Source organism: Trifolium pratense, linkage group LG7 (genome assembly GCF_020283565.1).
Source record: "Trifolium pratense cultivar HEN17-A07 linkage group LG7, ARS_RC_1.1, whole genome shotgun sequence".
NCBI classification, from domain to species: domain Eukaryota; kingdom Viridiplantae; phylum Streptophyta; class Magnoliopsida; order Fabales; family Fabaceae; genus Trifolium; species Trifolium pratense.
Window position 1 is genome coordinate 37,419,570 of NC_060065.1, and position 20,220 is coordinate 37,439,789.

Sequence of the window (20,220 nt, forward strand, 5' to 3'; positions counted from 1 at the left end):
ATCCTATTTTGGGGTTAATTTTGTTGATGTAGCCTTGTAACTAATGATGTGGCAACATTCATGTGGACAAATTTAATATTCATGTCATTATTATATATTTTTAAATTCAATAAAACTTTATTTTAAAAAATATTTTAATTGTTAGAATTATATATTCAACTGAAATAATAATTGTTTTTTTTTTTAAGGAACTGAAATAATAATTGTTAAATCTTATAAAATATGAAATTTGAAACCCTAATTATCAAACCTTCAACTACTAGAATTTTATTCACGGTCGGAGAGAATCCTTCCTTATGGATTTCACTAATCCTATGGTTTTCGTTCAAACTCAACAATTTTTGAATTTTTAAAAACGAAAAGAAATTAGAGATGATTTTGTGTTTCAATAAAAATTACTCATACTCTTTAAACTATCTATGACTTTGGATGAATTTGAATGAAAACCCAAAAATTGTTTTAAGTTTAAAGTTTAATTCTAGATTGGTTTTATATAAAGTTGGATGATGATAAAAGTTGAAGGTTCTTGAAACACAAAATTTGCTTTCAATATGCAATTGTTTGATATGAATCAAAGAGGATCATGTCCATGTTGTGATTGTTTGTTTTTTCTTAGGTTTAATAAATTAGAGGTTGTGAATTTTAGGATTTTTTATTTTAATGAACTTTCTTAGGTTTAATTAAATTATTTTATAAAATAAGTTTTATTGAATTAAAAACAAATAATGACATGGATATTAAATTTGTCCACGTGGACGTTGATATGCATTAGTGACAATGTCACATCAACAAAATTAGCCTTAAAATGGAATGGGGGATCAAAACTCAAAAAAAAAATTAAAATTGGGGGACTAAAAAGTTGGTTTTTAAAATAGGGGGACCAAAACTTCATTTTTTTGAAAATAGGGGGATCAAAAGTGCATTTAAGCCTATTATATAATTGTTGATATATTATAAAAATTTGTTAACTTGTTAACTCTTAGCTCAACTAATTTAACTGAATTATTCATCATGCTCTCAATAAGGCGAAAACAGCTTGTGTCATTAATCGTTTTTTAAGTCAAAACATGAAATGCCTTATCTTTTTCAAACACATTGTATCAATATCCATTGAAATATTTCATCTTAATTCTGCTAATTTCCAATAATTTCATCTTAAAACCATTTTTCAAAGTTTGAAAATTTAATATAGAACCTGGTCTTTGAAATTATGAGGAACTCTATAAAATTAAAAGAGAAGAAGACAATAAAATTACTACATATTTTTTATGCATCATCTTAAATTACAAAACTAACAAGGTCCATGAAATTTAAAAAGCTAAAAGAAAATTTAATTATTGGATGATCACAGTAACTAAATAACAGCTCATGAAAAATTCTAGCAGTACATTTGTGTATGTTATCCTTACTAATGACATAAATAGCCGCCTTTACGACAACTCCTTGTTGTAGGATAAGGGCAGGGTAGACAATCACGATCACGAACACAAGGTACCAAAGTTGTAACGTAAAATATTGTGTACGAAATAAATAATGAAATTTCAAAAGGAGATACTCAAAGGTACCAGACAAGTTGCAATTAATTCATTACGTCTATGGGATTTTTGTGAAGTTTTAACACCACGTATCCAAAAAAAAACATATATGAGGCTTCTAAAAAGAGCTTAAACTTCAAATGTCGAAGAAACAAGGCTATTTTCTGAGTGGGTCAACATATATACCGTAAGCACCAAGATCTTCGCTTTGAGGTAACAAACTCATGTTGCACATTACGGTGATCAACGGATCGTAAGAACCATATAGTCTTTCCTTTCTCTATAAGTTTGCTTCATATGATATTATATGCACAATTGACCAAATATCATAGAAAAAATATTTTTCTCATAGTGATGATGAATGTCGATTTGTGCTCGCAAAAACCATGTGAAATACACCAATTTGCAGCATAGACTTAGGTGAGGCATTGAGACTTCTTCATGCCATCAAGTGGGTTCATATAGTCTTTCATTTCTCTTTGAGTTTGCTTCAAATGATATATTATATGCACAGTTGACACAACTCTTAGAAATGAGTATTGGGCCTAACTCATCCTTATAAAACCGGCTTATAAGGTGAGGATTGCCTCTAGTATATAAACACTTAGTCAGACCATCTTTCAACCGATGTCTAAAATTATTATAAGTTGTAAATTATTATAAGTTTTGTTGTTAAAACATAAGAGGTAGGAGAAATATCAACTGAAGTGTGAGAAAAACCAAGTGTATCAATATTATGACAAATAAAATTTTAGGCTTAGAAGTTAGAACTAACATGAAAAATAATTTTCAACTTAACTAATAAAAATATTTTGATAGGTTGTAGAGTAGGAAAGCAAATGTGATATATCTGAATTTTGACCATGTCTTGAAATTAAAAGAGGAGAAGACAGTGTGAAACTAATAAAGCCAGTGTGAAATTAAAAAAGGTAAAAGAAAATTTAATTATTGGGTGATCATGGTAATTAATTAAATAACAACTCATGAAATTTTCTAGCGGTTCATTTGTGTATTCTCTTATCCTTGACATACACAAATGCGATTAAAACACCTCCTTTTTGCAGGATAAAGGCAAGTTGGACAATCACGATTACGAACACAGGGTTTAGCACCTGTAATGTAAAAAACGAAAAAAAAAGTTACTAAAATGAGATAAAATTATGTGTGCGAAAGAATGAAATTTCAAAAGGATATAAGAAAGGCTTACGCGGTAAATATTGCGCTGAAACAAGATATTGGGAAAAAAGGAAAATCATAACATAAACAAACTTAAGAAAATTATCCATGTTTTCCACCCTTTTTGCATGAAATTTTATCCCGTTTTGATTTATAAATTAAAGCTCATAATATCCTTACATTAATTAAATAGTTTTTAGCACGTATCAAATTGTTAAAAGACTTTCTAAAATTGATATAATTATTGTATGTCTCTTAAGAACACCAATATCTTAATTTGCCCCTTTAGCACCTCTATGAGATCACATAAAAATTTAATAATCACAATAAGTCATTTTTTTTCTAACAAATTTTCATTATATTTATAACCTTTCATGATAGAAAAGGAAAATGCGTCAAAAAAATGATAGAAAAAGAAAAAGTACAAAATAAGGATAATATTGTTTGTGACACCTTAAACCCCATAGATATAATTGAAAGTGGTTGAGGAAACACAAGAAATAGGGGAGGAGGATTTGAATTGTGTTAACCGATTTTCAAATCTTTTCTCTCTTTCTTAAAATGAATAAAGAAATAAGTTCTTTACCAAAACATTTAACTGAAGTTGAAGCATTGTATTCCTTTAAGTGTTGATGAGTGTTTGACATGTGATGTAAAACCAAAAACCCCTTTAGCTTAATTTAATAAGGGAGGAGTCGATATCACCGAATTTGGAGATGTTAGTGAAAGAATGTAATCGTATTTTCAAGTTATATTTTGAAAACTCTCGTGTTAAGTTTAATAGGAGACAAGCAAATGAGGTAGCTCATGCTCTGGCAAGGGTAGCCTCATCTATAGCTCGCTCCCATATTTTCATTGATATACCGACATGTATAAGTCTTTTCATTATGAATGAAATGTTATAAGCAAGCTTTTGTAAAGAAAAAAAATTGTTTTCGTTGTTTTTTTTGTTTTCACCATCAGTATTCGACTCATTGGACTGTCTAATCTGGTTCGGGGGTCAGATCTGACAGCAAGTGGTACCAGCCTCCTGTTGTGGTCCTCCCTACCAATTACATCGTCAATCATCCTAGACCAACTAACTATTGGTTGTTCTCATAGAGGATTTTGTTCTTCAATATTCTCATTATTATTTTATCAAGTAGCCTAGTGGCTAGAAATTTTACTTATAAGATGAATAAGTGGAATGACATAGGTTCGAATTCTGACCCCCCTACATATATAATACAATATCTCTGACAACTAAGTTAAGTTCACGGGAACATATTCTCATTAATGTTATTAATTGCAATTAGTTACATCATTGAAAATTCAAACCATATACTTGAAAATATATATATTTTCTTTTTAGACAACCCAATTTCAACAAACAGCAATAAACACTCAACATATTTAATTTTTAAGAAGTTGATCATTCTGAATGATGGCATCCCAATGATTATCATCCCATTCATCTCTATACATTTCATTCCTTTCAATTAGTATATTCTTCAAACACTCCATCAACATATCATCCTTCCAATTTTCCAATGGAGGCAGTCCAATTTGTTCCACTAGCCAATGTTTGTAGTCACTCTGACATAGTAATTTTATAAACAAATGGTTAAATTCAAAAAAACTAAAATCACCTTAAATTGTCAAATTTATAATTGGTGATAACTTATAACTATATTCATTAGACTCTAGGATGTGAATTCAAATCCACTCAGAAAAATTGTAAAATTTTTTGATAAAGGGGTTTCAGAAAAATTGTAAAATGATTATTCGTACGTAGTGTCACTGATTAATAAAAAAAATTCTCCTGTCCCAATTTAGAAAGAAAAAAAAATTGCAAACCTGAAATGGGCGAAGCGAATGAGTGTGACGCTTAGCGAATCCATTTTCCTCCATGAATTGATAGAAGTCTTTAACAGATTCCATCATTTCTTCTTCTGTAGGTAAAATAATTTTACCTGATAAAACTCTTGCAACCCATTTAGCTTGTAACTCAACTACATTGAAAATAGTTTCCTGGCCACAACAATTTATAATTTATTTATTTCAATAAACTATAGTAGCATTCTACATATAATGAATTCTACATAAAATTAAATCCTAAAATTAAACTATATAAAGTTAAATTCAAAGTAACATTTTCATTAACCTTATGGACTAAACCAATGAAAGAGAGCCATGGAGCCATTGAAGGAGGAAAAACGTGTTTGTATAGAGGCCCAACGCGATTATCTTCAATGGTTATTATTCCATTGGTTTCTAGGAAAGGAATATGGTATTTGTACCTGTAATAATATTATTATTAATTTATATGCCTCCAAATTATTAATTGGTTAAATAATAAATATAATACTATCAATTAAGAGTTTAGCTATGTGGAAATTGACAAAATGTTAGAAATTCTTAATACCCTGTACAGTGAATTATGGCATCTGCATGAATAGAGAATCCATCTTCAAAGGCAACTAAACCATCTTCATAGACACATTTAATCTAAAAAATAAACAGAATGAGAATTAGCAATAGTACTAGTACTATATATTGTTTTTTTGACTAAATAAAGTATTATTTAAATTACTTAAGTTGGTTAAATAATATTTATAGATCTTATACGATAGTTATTTAATTAAAAAACATGATGTAATCATTGGATTGAGTAAACTGTAAAACACCCCCTAAAATTTTAAAATTCGTGAAATACTCCATGAAATTTGGGAATACACAAATACTCTTCTGAAATTTTAAAAAATCAATTAAATTGCCCTCTGGCGTGGACTGTAGTGTCATGGGGCAATTTGATTGACTTTTTAAAATTTCAGAAAATATTTGCCTATTTCCAAATTTCAAAGGGGTATTTGACGAATTTTAAAATTTCAAGAGGGTATTTGATAAATTATAATTAAAAGCTAAATCCATAACAATAACAATTTTTGACATACCAAAGTATGGAAACATATATTGCGAACATTTTCCAACTTCATATTCAAATCTGGTATCGGTCTTGTTGCAACATGAACTTCCTTTGCTACTGTTGCAATATCTCTTGAGATGTCAAATGAACTAGGTCCTATCCCAATTAAAATCACAACCTGTTATGTACAAATTATCCAAAAATATATAAAAATTAGACTCCTTTAGTAAAAATGTGAATTTTACTTATATGTTATTACTCAATATAACTAAAATTTACATTTTTAGATATATACACCAGATATATTAAAATTCTTGTTTGATCCAACCGACACTCCAGATAAGTTACAAGACTGACTTGTTTTCTGAAGTTATCCGGAATAAGCTGAAAACAGCTTGTGTCATTAATTGTTTCATAAGTCAGAACATGAACTGTTTTATCTTTTTCAAACACCTTGTACTATCAATATCCATTGAAATATTTCACTTTATTAAATTGGATAAAACCATTTTTCAAAGTTCAAAAATTGAATATAGTACCTGATCTTTGAAATCATGAGGAACTCTATAATTATGAGAATGGATTTGTAACCCAGGAAACTTTTCAATTCCAGGAACAACACCATGTTTCGGTTCAACATAATTCCCAGAACAAACAACAACCGCTTCAAAAACTTCTTCACTCACTGAGTCATTTCCCCGAGTCAACCTTGACTCAACCAACCACTCATTTCCTTTCCTCTCAACTTTCATCACCTCTGTTTCAAATCGGGTCAACCCATGGATCCCAAACTCACCCGCAAATTCCTCCAAAAAATGAAGCACTTCCTCATGACCCGGGAACGTTCTTGGATCACCCGATTCTCGTTTCGCAAAAGGGTAATCTAGGAACCCCATGATATGTCTTGGAAGATTTGTTCGTAGTGAAAGGTACACGCTGCTGTGAACTATTTCTCGGGTCGGGTCTATGCTTAAAGGGTCGGAGTCTGATTTTGAGTCGTATATCCATGTTCCTCCTACACGTTTGTTTTTTTCGAAAATTACGACGTTGTGGCCTTCTTTTTGTAGCTCACGGGCGGCGATGAGGCCGGAGACTCCGGCGCCGATGACTGCAACTTTGACAGAATGGAGAGCCATGCAGTTTGGTTGAGAAGTAAAACGTTGATGTATTTATGTATTCGAAACTCAGGAACACTGTTTTATGATGTTCTTGTTATACGAAGGGATTAAGGTATTACTGTAATTCTTTGGTGGACTCTTCTACACTACGGGGTCACTTTACCCAGTTTACATTTTCAGCAGGTGTTTCACGAGCACGTCGATCATTTTTACAGCTCATCTGGCTTGTTTGTGTGTGGGTAGTTTGGACGGAGAGAAATCATCGATTATTTTCAGGCTTAGCAGAGACGCCCTTCATTTTGTTGGACAAGATCAAGCTGTTCTCCTTTAGGTGGTTGAAGTCGACGTGTATTACGTTAGCTTTAAACTACCATAGCTGGTGGTCTAGTCCTATGCTTTGTTTGGGCTTTGTATGATTTGCTTATGTTTTCGGTTTCTCTGACTTTTTGTAAATTTTTGTAGTCTACCTCGGTACGTCTTGTGCTGGGGAGGCTGATTATGTTAATATATCTCATTTTGACTTGTTCAAAAAAAAAAGGTATTACTGTAATTAATAAGGGATTGAGTGTACAGTAATTATTTTACAAAAATGTGATGATATGGGTTTTGACTTATGAGCTAGTAGACATGTATTTAAACAAGTTGCCCAGCAAGGACCGCTACAATAATATATCGATGTTAAAAATGTTCGATGTGAAGGAATGACTTATTTTAATTTAAGGAATAATGGTAGCAACACACTCTTTAACAAACACACTCCAACACACTTTTTTTTATTGGTTGAAATTCACATGGGTTCCATAAAAAAATGTGGACCCATATAACTTTTATGGGACCCATATAAATTTTAACCAATAAAAGATAGTGTGTTGGAGTGTGTTTGTTAAAGAGTGTGTTGCTAGCACTCCTCTAATTTAAGTTTATGTGCTGGTTCAAAAAAAAAAATTTAAGTTTATGTGAGTTTATCTATTTTAGGAGTTGTTGAATTTATGTTTGGATAAATTAATAGAAAATGATTATTTCATTTCATAAGCTACTTATGAGATACTTCCTCCATCCCATATTATAAGCAAAAAAAAGTTTTTCAAGTTATTAAGAAAAGTAGAATACTTAGTCAAAAAAAAAAAAAAAAAGTAGAATATAATAATTTGAAGTATTTTTTTTTTGTAAGCAAATAAAATATTACAAGTGAGTACAAGGGATACTCAATCCCTTACAATATACAAAGCAAAAAATTATATGCTTTGAAGACAAACAAGTGGATCAATACACCAATTATAAAAAGAATAAGCGGATTAACGACCTGATCGACCACTGAACGATATCCAAGAGATAGTTTTAATGTTGTCTGTAACACCCAAATTTTACCCCTTAATTTTATTTATAAAATAGATTCTTAAATTATTTAAAAGAGAGTGTTACACTACTTCGCATCAATTAGTTAATAATAATGCAGCGGAATTAAGCTTTTAAAATAAAAATAGATCGTCCGAAGAATTCCAAATCAACAAAGTTTGAAAATGAAACGACATAATCCAATTTTTAACATTCTCAAAGCAATACAATAATTGAATTGACATTTATAGTTCCCCATAGGACTTCCTAACAGAGCGACTCAGAGACTGAAGCAATAAAGTAGACGGCTCTCTAACGCCGTCGCCGAACTAGGTCTAGTGCTGCTCTCACCTACCTGAAAATCTACGGTTGCACACCGTAGGGTCAAGCCAGAAAAGGGAAACAACAAGGGGTAAGTAATACAATCACAAAGAATATCAACCACAAACGAGCACAATTATTAAAAAAACAATAAGTCAACAATATCAACATTCATTCCAATTTTATAACATAGAGGATCACCACCAATTCCAGTTTTATATCATGGAGGATCAACGTCAATAGTTCGGCATCATTCTACAACATCATTGACAACATCATTAGGACTCGGCATCATTAGACACGTGAATGAATACATAGTCATGTTCATAATTAACAACATCAGTTAACAACGTCATTATTTCAAAAACACGAATAACATCATTACGTCAACATCATTATAGCAACACGGTTCAACATCATTAATTAACAACAACGGCAACGTCATGATTTAGTGACTCAAATTATCAATTTTAATTCAATGAACTCAATTAATTAGCCTTACTAGACAGCGGTGAAATAGCCCCTCATGCTCATATGAATCAGGACCTATCTAAAGTAATAGGAACCATATTGTAATTTTATCCATAGGTTTCCTCACATTATGACAAATTGACAAGTTTGACCGCACCCACTTTAAATGCTTCGATATAATCCTCACAACTAGTTCAGCCACTACATAAATCATTCTTAATATTAATCACCATCCTGTGATAACAATTTAATATTACATCTTTGAATCACCAACAACACTTGCTTCTAAAATTAGTGACCAATCACCATAACTCCAAAATCATTCCGCTTCAAAACCAAACTCTAATTACATGTCTCTAAATGTTGATGTGATTATTCCTACGGGACCCTAACATCAACATACAATAACTACTCACAAGGTATTTCAATTTAAATGAATTCAAGCAACGTGGACATCAAGAACAACAGCAACAGTCCCAAAATTCAATCGACATATAGGGCATAAAAACTCGATTCCGAAACAAGTACAAACAACAACAACAACAACAACAACAACAACAACAACAACAACAACAACAACAACAACAAACAACAACACGTGTAATAAAGAAAAACGGAAAGGAAGGATAACAATTAAACCCACACTATTCAGAAATTCAGAAACATAAATGAATTGTTAAACACCCTTACTTAGAAAAACAATTATCTTAGGTCAGTTGTGAGTTTTTCTTTTCTCTTCTTTCTCTTCTCCCTCTCGTACGTGTATCTCTCTTTTTCCCTTGCTCATCTTTTCTTTCTTTCTCTTATCTTGTTTCTTTTTAGCAAAAAGTGGATAGATATTTTTCAATTTGATTCTATCCTAATCAGTAATCATAATCTACTTATAGGAATAATTAGGTGAGATTTCCTTCCCATGAATGAAAATTATGTCTTTATCTATTAATTGGTTTTTCTTTCTACTAGACCCAATTTTATTATTTCTACTATTTTACTATTCTTTCTTACTCACACCCCCTCTCCACCTATTATATAATTTCTACACCTCATGTCTACTCTTTCTTCACTTTTATTTTCAACTTATCATTCTACTCATTTATTCATTAATTATTTAATTACTCATCACACACAATAATTAAATCATTATCAATAATCAACTCCTACAAAAATTACTAATTAATTCTAAATTTGGGGCGTTACATTGTCCAATAAAGAAGAGATGTCAGGGATAATCCCATTTGTTGGCGTTGTATGATTGGCCTCATTTTGCTAAAACATGTGATCTTTCCTGATGTGGAACTACATGCTTCCACCATCCAGTATAAGCAAGATGTTTGGTACAATGCTTCAACATTGGATACCACATCCAGTAGACCGGGCCTGTGTATGTTGAGATCTCGCGCCTAAGTTCTAAATATGGAATCCACAATAAATGATCGTTTGTGATAAGGAGCGTTGTCACGCATAATTATTAATGGATCGCGTGATCAAGTTTTGCTTATTAATCAGATCTTCAAGTTAAGGAAACAAAACATCTTAATCGAAGAATATTCCTTGAAGGATCCATTAATCAAGCTATGTCATTGAAGCCTAACTGAAGACCTAGCTGAGCTCGTGAAGGCTTTTTAAAGAAGGTTGAAGCCTTTGTTCAAATCACTGAAACCAGATTTGAGTCTTACAAAGCGTGAGTTTAGGTTTTAGTATTGTGTCTATTGTGTTCTAAGTCTTGTGTTGATTTTCCACTAGACTAGGAACTGTGTGTTTGTGCATTGTAATATCTCTGGAGCTTCTAAGCAAGGAGATAGTGTGTGTATACCATTCCAAAGCTTTTAAGCACGGAAGTGGTGTGAGTGTTTTATGAAGTGTGTCTTCACATATTAAATCTAGTATTGTACGATCACAGTGGCTGTGGTCAAGAGGAGGTGAGCGGAGGTTCTCATACCTAGGTGTGTCTTAGGTAGGATATAGCACGGGTGGTGATTTGGTGAGAAGTCATAAACGGGAGGTTTATTGAGGGCTTCAAACTAATACTATCATAGTGGATTCACTCCTGGATTGGTATCCCCCAGAGTAGGCTTATGCTGAACTGGGTTAACAAATTACTGTGTTAATTTACTTTCAGTTTTGTTTAGTTTATTATTCCTTGTGTATGCGCTGTTGGATGTTGGATCATTGATTCACGCGTTAAAAGTGTACTATAGTGGTGAAGCGTTGAGTACAACATCTTAATACTAGTGTGCCAGAATTTCAATTGGCATCAGAGCAGGCACCCTGCTCGAAACTCAGGGTGAGCTTCAGGGACGGAAATTTCTGGTGAGATGGACAAGGAAGGAGGAACGGTTTCTAAACCACCACTGCTAACTGGGCCTGAGAACTATGACTACTGGAAAGCTAAGATGATGGTGTTTCTTAAATCCATTGATAGCAGAACATGGAAAGCTGTAGAAAATGGATGGGAACCCCCTATTGTCATTGATAAGGATGGAAAGGTAACAGGTGAAATCAAGCCTAATAAAGACTATTCCAAAGACGAGGATGACCTAGCTCTGGGAAATTCAAAAGCCTTGAATGCCATATTCAATGGGGTAGACATCAACATGTTCAGACTTGTTAAACGATGCACTGTAGCCAAACAGGCGTGGGAAATACTCAGGAAAGCACATGAAGGAACCAACAAGGTAAAGCTGTCCAAACTTCAGATGCTTCGCACAAATTTTGAAAATCTGAGTATGAAGGAAGAAGAGACTATTCATGATTTTCACATGAATATTTTAGAATTTGCAAATTCATTTGATGCCTTGGGAGAACCCATATCAGATGAAAAGCTGGTGAGCAAAATTCTCAGATCTCTACCTAAGAGGTTTGACATGAAAGTAACAGCAATAGAAGAATCTCAGGATCTGGCCAACATTCAAGTGGATGAACTAATAGGCTCACTTCAAACCTATGAGATGAGCATAAACCAAAGAAAAGAGAAGAAAAACAAAAGTTTGGCTTTTACTTCTAATACTACAGAAGATGATGAGATAGATATGGAGAGTGATGAAAGTTTATCTGAAGCCATGGTGTTACTTGGTAGACAGTTCAACCGTATCATGAAGAGGATGGATAAAAGAAATAAATTCAATGGTCCAAACACCAAATCTGACTTCAACAATAAGTTCAATGGTCCAAGCACCAAATCTGACTCCAACAAATCTGTATCTACTCAAAGGAGGATCAGAAGTGATGACAAAAGTACTTCATCTAGAGGAGTTCAGTGTCATGAGTGCGAAGGATTTGGCCATATAAAAACTGAATGTCCTACTTTTCTGAAGAAGAAGAAGAGTCTTGCTGTTACTTGGTCAGATGAGGATGATTCAGAAGAAGATGAAGGTGAATCTGCTAAACTTGTCAATGCATTGACAGGTGTCTATGAATCTGATGCTGAATCATGCGATGAAACATCATATGAAGAACTTCTGGCTACCTATAAGGACTTATTCATCAGGAGCAATGAATTCTGCAAAGCCTTGGAAAAACAAAAGGAGACAAATTGTCAACTTCAGGCCGAGAAGAATGAATGTCTGGATATAATTAAGACTCTCAACAAAGAGATTGAAAAGCTGAATGAAGACTTGGAGCATGCTAGAAAACAAGTTAGAGTTTTTGCATCAGGAGAAGAAAAGTTTCAAGCCATGCTGCTAAAACAAAGTGCTGGTAAGAAACCTATTGGCTTTGATTACGAGATAGTGGATCAAGAAATGGGTTACAACAAAGCTACAATCACTACCCCCATTGATAAAACTTTTCCTGTTAGTGGTGGGTTACTACCTCCTCATCCTCCCACACATCAGGGAACTGACACATGGTTAAAACCCAAGCAGCATGTCCAGACTAACTCGATGCCTCAACACCCGCCTCACCATCGATACAACAGGTCAAGATCTAGAACTAAAAGAAGGAATTGGAGGTGTCATTATTGTGGTAGGAAAGGGCACATTAGACCGTATTGCTACAAACTGTACGGCTATCCACAGAATTCACGGCCACTAGAACCCAAATCTGATAACGTGAATATCAAGAAAGAGTGGAAGAAGAAGGAAGATGGTGTAAGCCTGATAGCTCATACATCACTGCGGGCATCATCTAGACAAGATTGGTATTTTGACAGTGGATGCTCTAGACACATGACTGGAGTGGAAGGGTATCTAGCCAACCTAAGGTCCTATGCCACAAGCTTTGTAACATTTGGGGATGGAGCTAAGGGAGAAATAAAAGGAATTGGGAACCTAATTGATAATGGGTTACCAAACTTAGACAATGTTCTGTTAGTGAAAGGACTTACAGCAAATTTGATTAGCATCAGTCAACTATGTGACCAAGGCATGAAGGTGAACTTCACACAATCAGAATGTCTTGTTACAAATGAAGAAGGAAGACTGATAATGAAGGGAGTAAGGTCCAAAGACAATTGTTACTTGTGGGTGTCTGAAGAAGGAAATTATATGTCTACCTGCCTCATAAGCAAAAATGAGGAAGTCAAACTCTGGCATCAAAAGTTGGGTCATCTACACCTGAGAGGAATGAAAAAGGCCATAGCTGAAGAAGCAATCAGAGGATTACCCAAGCTAAAGATAGACGAAGGAACAATATGTGGAGAATGTCAGATAGGCAAACAAACCAAGGTGGCGCACCCAAGGCTTCAACATCAATCTACTACCAGAACACTTGAATTGTTACACATGGATTTGATGGGACCTATGCAGACTGAAAGTCTTGGAGGAAAAAGGTATGCTTTTGTTATGGTGGATGATTTCTCTAGATTTACATGGATAGACTTCCTTAGAGAAAAATCAGATAGTTTTGAAACTTTTAGAAACTTATGTGTACAACTTCAAAGAGAAAAGGGGTCTGTCATCATAAGAGTCAGAAGTGATCATGGAAAGGAATTTGAGAATAGCAAATTCTATGATTTCTGTACAGCAGAAGGTATCCAACATGAATTCTCTGCTCCCATAACACCACAACAAAATGGTGTAGTAGAGAGAAAGAATAGAACCATTCAAGAGTCTGCTAGGGTAATGCTTCATGCCAAGGGTCTTCCATATCAATTCTGGGCAGAGGCTATGAGTACAGCCTGCTACATACACAACCGTGTAACACTCAAAAAGGGAACATCTGCAACCTTGTATGAATTATGGAAGGGAAGAAAGCCAACTGTGAAACACTTTCACATTTTTGGGAGTAAATGCTACATTCTTGCTGACAGAGAACCAAGACGAAAACTTGATCCTAAAAGTGAAGAAGGTATTTTTCTGGGATACTCCTTAAATAGCAGAGCCTACAGAGTCTATAACACAAAAACCAAAGTCATTATGGAAACGATCAATGTTGTGATTGATGATGCACCATCCACTCAACCATCGGATGTGGAAACAGATGTTGAACCATCTCCTGACAACTCTGATGAGATGACACAAAGTGAAAAGTCTGAGGTAAAAGGTGATGAATCTGATCAAGACTCTGTACCTGCCCCAGCAAAAGCACCATCTATTAGGACACAAAAGAATCACCCTAAAGATCTAATCATAGGTGATCCAGACCAGGGCATTGCTACCAGAAGAAAGATTGATGCTATCTCAAACACTTGTTTTGTATCAAAATTTGAGCCTAAAAACATAAAAGAGGCTCTTACTGATGAGTTCTGGATTGAAGCAATGCAAGAGGAATTGAATCAATTCAAGAGAAATGAAGTCTGGGACCTTGTTCCAAGACCACATGGAGTAAATGTCATAGGCACTAAATGGATATACAAGAATAAGTCTGATGAGAAGGGTACAGTAACAAGGAATAAGGCAAGACTGGTAGCTCAAGGCTACACTCAGGTGGAGGGAATTGACTTTGATGACACCTTTGCTCCCGTGGCAAGACTAGAATCCATAAGGCTGCTTCTTGGTGTAGCTTGCATCCTCAAACTCAAACTCTACCAAATGGATGTCAAGAGCGCCTTTCTAAATGGGTATCTTCATGAAGAAGTGTTTGTTGAACAGCCCAAAGGTTTCATAGATCCAAATCATCCGGATCATGTCTACAAACTGAAAAAGGCCTTGTATGGCTTGAAACAAGCACCAAGGGCTTGGTATGAAAGGTTAACTGAATTCCTGATCAACCAAGGATACAAGAAAGGTGGAAATGACAAGACCTTATTTGTCAAAGAAATGAGTGGAAACTTGTTGATAGCACAGATATATGTTGATGACATAGTTTTTGGAGGGATGGCGGAACCAATGGTCCAACACTTTGTGAGACAGATGCAGTCTGAATTTGAGATGAGCTTGGTAGGAGAATTAACCTATTTTCTTGGATTACAGGTGAAACAGATGGAAGACACAATATTTGTGTCTCAAAGCAAGTATGCTAAAAATATCATAAAGAAATTTGGCATGGAAAATGCTGCACACAAAAGAACACCTGCTGCCACACATCTAAAATTGACCAAGGATGAGAAAGGTGTAGATGTAGACCAAAGCTTGTATAGAAGCATGATAGGAAGCCTACTATACCTCACAGCAAGCAGGCCTGACATCACCTTTGCTGTTGGTGTATGTGCTAGGTACCAAGCTGAGCCAAAGATGAGCCATCTTACACAAGTAAAAAGAATCTTGAAGTATGTCAATGCAACTTCTGATTATGGAATAATGTATTCCCACACCAACAATGCTAGGTTGATGGGATATTGTGATGCAGATTGGGCTGGATGTGCTGATGACAGAAAAAGCACCTCTGGTGGATGTTTTTACCTAGGATAAAATCTTATCTCATGGTTTAGCAAGAAACAAAACTGTGTTTCTCTATCCACTGCAGAGGCTGAGTACATTGCAGCTGGGAGTAGTTGCTCTCAATTATTGTGGATGAAGCAGATGCTTAAGGAATACAATGTTGAACAGGATGCTCTAACATTGTACTGTGACAATTTAAGCGCCATAAATATTTCAAAAAATCCTATTCAGCACAGTAGAACAAAGCATATTGACATTCGTCATCACTTCATCAGGGATTTGGTGGAAGAGAATATTGTGAAATTGGAGCATGTTGCAACTGAAGAACAGGTAGCTGATATTTTCACCAAAGCTTTAGATGCAAATCAGTTTGAAAGGCTTAGGGGCAAATTGGGGATTTGCCTATATGAGGAATTATAGCAGTTAAGGCATTATGTGCGCGAAACCGTTTTTTTCTCCAAATTTCAACTATTGGCGCACGTAAATCTAGGAAAGACAAAAATAACTTTCCATAACTTCTCAATTACACGCTATCATCTCTCATATCATCATTATTCTTTTCCAAAACCTTCAACTTCCTCTGAACCCTTTGCTGCGATCTGCAAACACAAACCATCATCTCAAATCATCAAAAACTTCAAAAACTTCAACAATTTCCTTGTGAAAATGTCTCAATCTTCCGGTTCCGCTCAGATCAAAAACAAAATTGCTGATACTGTGAAAACAAGATCAAAGTCTAAGAAGGAAGGAACAACTGTTGTGGTAGATGCGATGCCTCTATCAAGTATTCCTGCAACTACTTCTAAGAAGAAGAAATCTGCAAAATCCACTAAGAAAGTAAGTGAATCGTCTCCCTCAATCTCTATTAAGTCTGATTCTGTTAGGTCTAAGAAGAAGAAACCCCAATCTCCCATAAAAAGGGGTTTGAGCATGTCTGATCCATACTTGAATAAGGATCTTTCTGAAACTGCGAATGTGGAATCGCATGATGTTGCCTCCGGCAAAAATGCGAATGTTGAATCGTCCGTTAAGTCTGTGTCTGAAAAGGTGAATCAAGAAAACCCTTTTGTAGAGGAAAACCCTAGTTCTGTTGAAACCCTAGGAAAAACCCAAAATATTGCTGAGAATGTTGGTGTGAGCAATAATCCTAGTGTTCCTGAGAATATGACAGTTCCCACGAATGTCATAACTGATGTTACTGAAAAATTTCAAGAAAAGGCTGTTGTAACCGATGCTCCAACCGGTGTTGAACCATCCTCTATACCAACTGATGCTGAGAAGGATGTTGAAGCATCCAAAGGAGGATCTAGCCCACATGCTAACACTGCCACTGGGTCGTTTGGCAATGGATCTAATACTGAAGCTTCCACTGAAGAGGAAGTAAACAAAGAAAGTACCCCTGAAGAGGTGGCTGATTCTGAGCCAGAGAATGAAGCTGGTGAGGACTCTGAGAAAACCACAAATGAAGAACAGGATATAGTGGATGTTGATGAAGTCCCCTCTGAAGAAGATCTGCAACCTCCACCTACTCAGAAAGGAATTGGGAGAAGACTGAGAAGCAGGACCACTACACCTGCACCTGCTGTTACCACTACCCCTGCTGTCACCAAGAAAGCAAAGGACAATACTCTGAAGCCTGTCAAGTATGGTCCTAAGAAAGGATGGAGCAAGCCTATACCTCCTCCTGAAAAGAATAAGGGTGTGCTGAAAAGGAAGAGTGCACCATCAAGTGACTCTGAATTTGAAGCGGAAAAGGATGACTCAAGCATCAAGCCTCCTGCTAAGAAGGCCATGTCTGCTAAGAAGGCCATGACTCAATCTGTTTCTCCTGACATTGAAGACTTTCCCTGTGACAATGTTTCATTTCATCTTCCATCTTATGCTCAACGATGGGGAATCATTTGCAAAAGAAGATTGGCTCTGGAAAGGGAACTAGGCAAAGATATTCTGGAATGTGAAGAGATTGTGAGTTTGATCAATGATGCTGGATTGATCAAAACTGTGTGGGGCTTAGGCTCCTGCTATGAAAAGCTGGTTAGGGAGTTTGTTGTCAACATCCCTATAGGTTGTGACAATCCATTGGACAAAGAATTTCAGAAGGTATATGTTCGAGGAAAATGTGTGACATTTTCTCCAAGTGTGATCAACAAGGTGCTGGGTAATGCTGATGATCCTCACCCTGACATAGATGTATCTGACAATGTGGTCTGCAAAACTATCACAACTGAAAAGGTGAAAACCTGGCCCAAGAAGGCGAAGGTACCTGCTGTCAAGCTAACCCAAAAGTATGCCATCTTGAATCGTATTGCATCTGTCAACTGGGTTCCTACAACACATGCATCTGATATTGCAACAAATCTGGGTAAGCTCATTTATATGATTGGTACTGGTACTAAGTTTAATGCTGGTCTATATATTTTCAATCAAGTTGTGCAGCATGCTAAGACCTCAGTAACCAAGCAACCCATTGCATTTCCAACTTTGCTCTGTGACATCATCTTGTCCCAACATCCGAATATAAGGCATGAGGATGAATCTGCTAAGAAAAGGGCAACTCCTCTGGCCATTCATCAGAAGCTGTACAGTAAACAGCATGCGCCAGATATTGTTGGACCATCAAATGCTGCTGCTGACACTCCTATGACAAGGAAGGAGATGATTGCTATGCTGGAAGCAAACTGTAAAGAGCTAGATGAAAAGAAGTTGCAGTTTGAAAGGATGATACATGCTCTCAGGGTTGAAGAGGCTGCAGCTCAAGCAGCTGATGCAGATGATGATGGTTCTAGTGGTGGAGAAGAAGCTGACTCAGATACTGAAGGAGAAGAAAGTGATTCCTCCCCAAGTGCTTCTGTGTAATTCTGATGTTTTCTTATTTGGATTTTATCTTTTTGTTTTGCATGTCTGTGGGCTGAGCCCTGAATTTAGCACCTAGTGTGCATGGTTTGTAATATTTTGTCTGCACTTTCTGTTCTGCTACTATCTGCACTGCCTTTGGATATTATTTTGTGCAGTTCCCATTTTGTCTATTTTGTGGCTAAAAAGGGGGAGTAGTTATTGTATGCCATAATAGATGCTGAGCTTGATGTGCCATCAGATGCTGGATCATCTGAATACTCCTATGCATGGATTAAGGGGGAGTAAGACGAACTTGGTACTCAATTCTATTTTTGAGGGGGAGCAATATTTTTTTTGCTTAGCACACAATGTGCTACTGCATGTTGAAGCATCATCTGTTCCTGAGAATTTATTTTTCTCAGTTTTGAGGGAATTTATTTTTCCCAGTGTTTCTTTTATGAGAATCTTATACTCTCTATTGGCAAATTCCTGTGAGGCTCTTGTGCTTATCCTTCCGCTGTTGCATGCCTCTGAAGTTCTAATGTGATACATGATAAATATGCTATTTTTATTTGAGGGGTTATTAAAACAAGCATGTTAAATTGTTCTACTTTACTTCATGATTGTGTGCCTACGTTGAGTTGAAGAAAAGGTAGCCTGTGTATCCCTTTAGGACGGTTGAAATTATCTTAGGATGTTTTAGCCAAAAATTGCCAAAGGGGGAGATTGTTGGCGTTGTATGATTGGCCTCATTTTGCTAAAACATGTGATCTTTCCTGATGTGGAACTACATGCTTCCACCATCCAGTATAAGCAAGATGTTTGGTACAATGCTTCAACATTGGATACCACATCCAGTAGACCGGGCCTGTGTATGTTGAGATCTCGCGCCTAAGTTCTAAATATGGAATCCACAATAAATGATCGTTTGTGATAAGGAGCGTTGTCACGCATAATTATTAATGGATCGCGTGATCAAGTTTTGCTTATTAATCAGATCTTCAAGTTAAGGAAACAAAACATCTTAATCGAAGAATATTCCTTGAAGGATCCATTAATCAAGCTATGTCATTGAAGCCTAACTGAAGACCTAGCTGAGCTCGTGAAGGCTTTTTAAAGAAGGTTGAAGCCTTTGTTCAAATCACTGAAACCAGATTTGAGTCTTACAAAGCGTGAGTTTAGGTTTTAGTATTGTGTCTATTGTGTTCTAAGTCTTGTGTTGATTTTCCACTAGACTAGGAACTGTGTGTTTGTGCATTGTAATATCTCTGGAGCTTCTAAGCAAGGAGATAGTGTGTGTATACCATTCCAAAGCTTTTAAGCACAGAAGTGGTGTGAGTGTTTTATGAAGTGTGTCTTCACATATTAAATCTAGTATTGTACGATCACAGTGGCTGTGGTCAAGAGGAGGTGAGCGGAGGTTCTCATACCTAGGTGTGTCTTAGGTAGGATATAGCACGGGTGGTGATTAGGTGAGAAGTCATAAACGGGAGGTTTATTGAGGGCTTCAAACTAATACTATCATAGTGGATTCACTCCTGGATTGGTATCCCCCAGAGTAGGCTTATGCTGAACTGGGTTAACAAATTACTGTGTTAATTTACTTTCAGTTTTGTTTAGTTTATTATTCCTTGTGTATGCGCTGTTGGATGTTGGATCATTGATTCACGCGTTAAAAGTGTACTATAGTGGTGAAGCGTTGAGTACAACATCTTAATACTAGTGTGCCAGAATTTCACCATTGAACACCACATTATTTCTAAGCT

The 20,220-nt window shown here is 35.6% G+C and overlaps 2 protein-coding genes and 2 long non-coding RNA genes across 4 annotated transcripts; 1 reads left to right on the plus strand and 3 right to left on the minus strand.

Annotated features, from left to right (window-relative positions):
• Positions 1-2,450: 2,450 nt before the first annotated feature.
• On the minus strand, positions 2,451-3,289 carry LOC123898309. The gene is made up of 2 exons (XR_006805296.1): positions 2,743-3,289; positions 2,451-2,647 (listed from the first exon to the last, which is right to left on the minus strand). It is a non-coding gene; the product is annotated as an uncharacterized LOC123898309 (long non-coding RNA).
• Positions 3,290-3,963: 674 nt separating this feature from the next.
• LOC123898308 (flavin-containing monooxygenase FMO GS-OX-like 2) lies at positions 3,964-6,864 on the minus strand. The gene is made up of 6 exons (XM_045949231.1): positions 6,156-6,864; positions 5,645-5,794; positions 5,116-5,198; positions 4,855-4,990; positions 4,548-4,721; positions 3,964-4,286 (listed from the first exon to the last, which is right to left on the minus strand). The coding sequence occupies exons 1-6, from the start codon at positions 6,750-6,752 to the stop codon at positions 4,104-4,106; spliced, it is 1,323 nt and encodes a 440-aa protein (XP_045805187.1). The 5' UTR covers positions 6,753-6,864; the 3' UTR covers positions 3,964-4,103.
• Positions 6,865-8,195: 1,331 nt separating this feature from the next.
• LOC123898310 lies at positions 8,196-9,727 on the minus strand. The gene is made up of 2 exons (XR_006805297.1): positions 9,552-9,727; positions 8,196-8,432 (listed from the first exon to the last, which is right to left on the minus strand). It is a non-coding gene; the product is annotated as an uncharacterized LOC123898310 (long non-coding RNA).
• Positions 9,728-16,285: 6,558 nt separating this feature from the next.
• Positions 16,286-18,760, plus strand: LOC123896381. Its single transcript, XM_045946774.1, has 3 exons — positions 16,286-17,468; positions 17,556-18,446; positions 18,714-18,760. Exons 1-3 carry the CDS (start codon positions 16,286-16,288, stop codon positions 18,758-18,760), a joined length of 2,121 nt encoding a protein of 706 aa, XP_045802730.1.
• The last annotated feature ends 1,460 nt before the right edge of the window (positions 18,761-20,220 follow it).

Bases quoted from the DNA above. Each gene is read 5' to 3' on its own strand.
- LOC123898308 (XM_045949231.1), bottom strand. From the start codon at position 6,752: ATGGCTCTCCATTCTGTCAAAGTTGCAGTCATCGGCGCCGGAGTCTCC. The intron at 4,991-5,115 runs GTATTAAGAATT...ATATTATTACAG, and splicing joins GCCATAATTCACTGTACAGG to GTACAAATACCATATTCCTT. The intron at 4,722-4,854 runs GTTAATGAAAAT...TGTTGTGGCCAG, and splicing joins TCATTGGTTTAGTCCATAAG to GAAACTATTTTCAATGTAGT.
- LOC123896381 (XM_045946774.1), top strand. From the start codon at position 16,286: ATGTCTCAATCTTCCGGTTCCGCTCAGATCAAAAACAAAATTGCTGAT. The intron at 17,469-17,555 runs GTGACAATGTTT...AAAGGGAACTAG, and splicing joins TGACATTGAAGACTTTCCCT to GCAAAGATATTCTGGAATGT. The intron at 18,447-18,713 runs GTGATTCCTCCC...ATGTGCCATCAG, and splicing joins AGATACTGAAGGAGAAGAAA to ATGCTGGATCATCTGAATAC.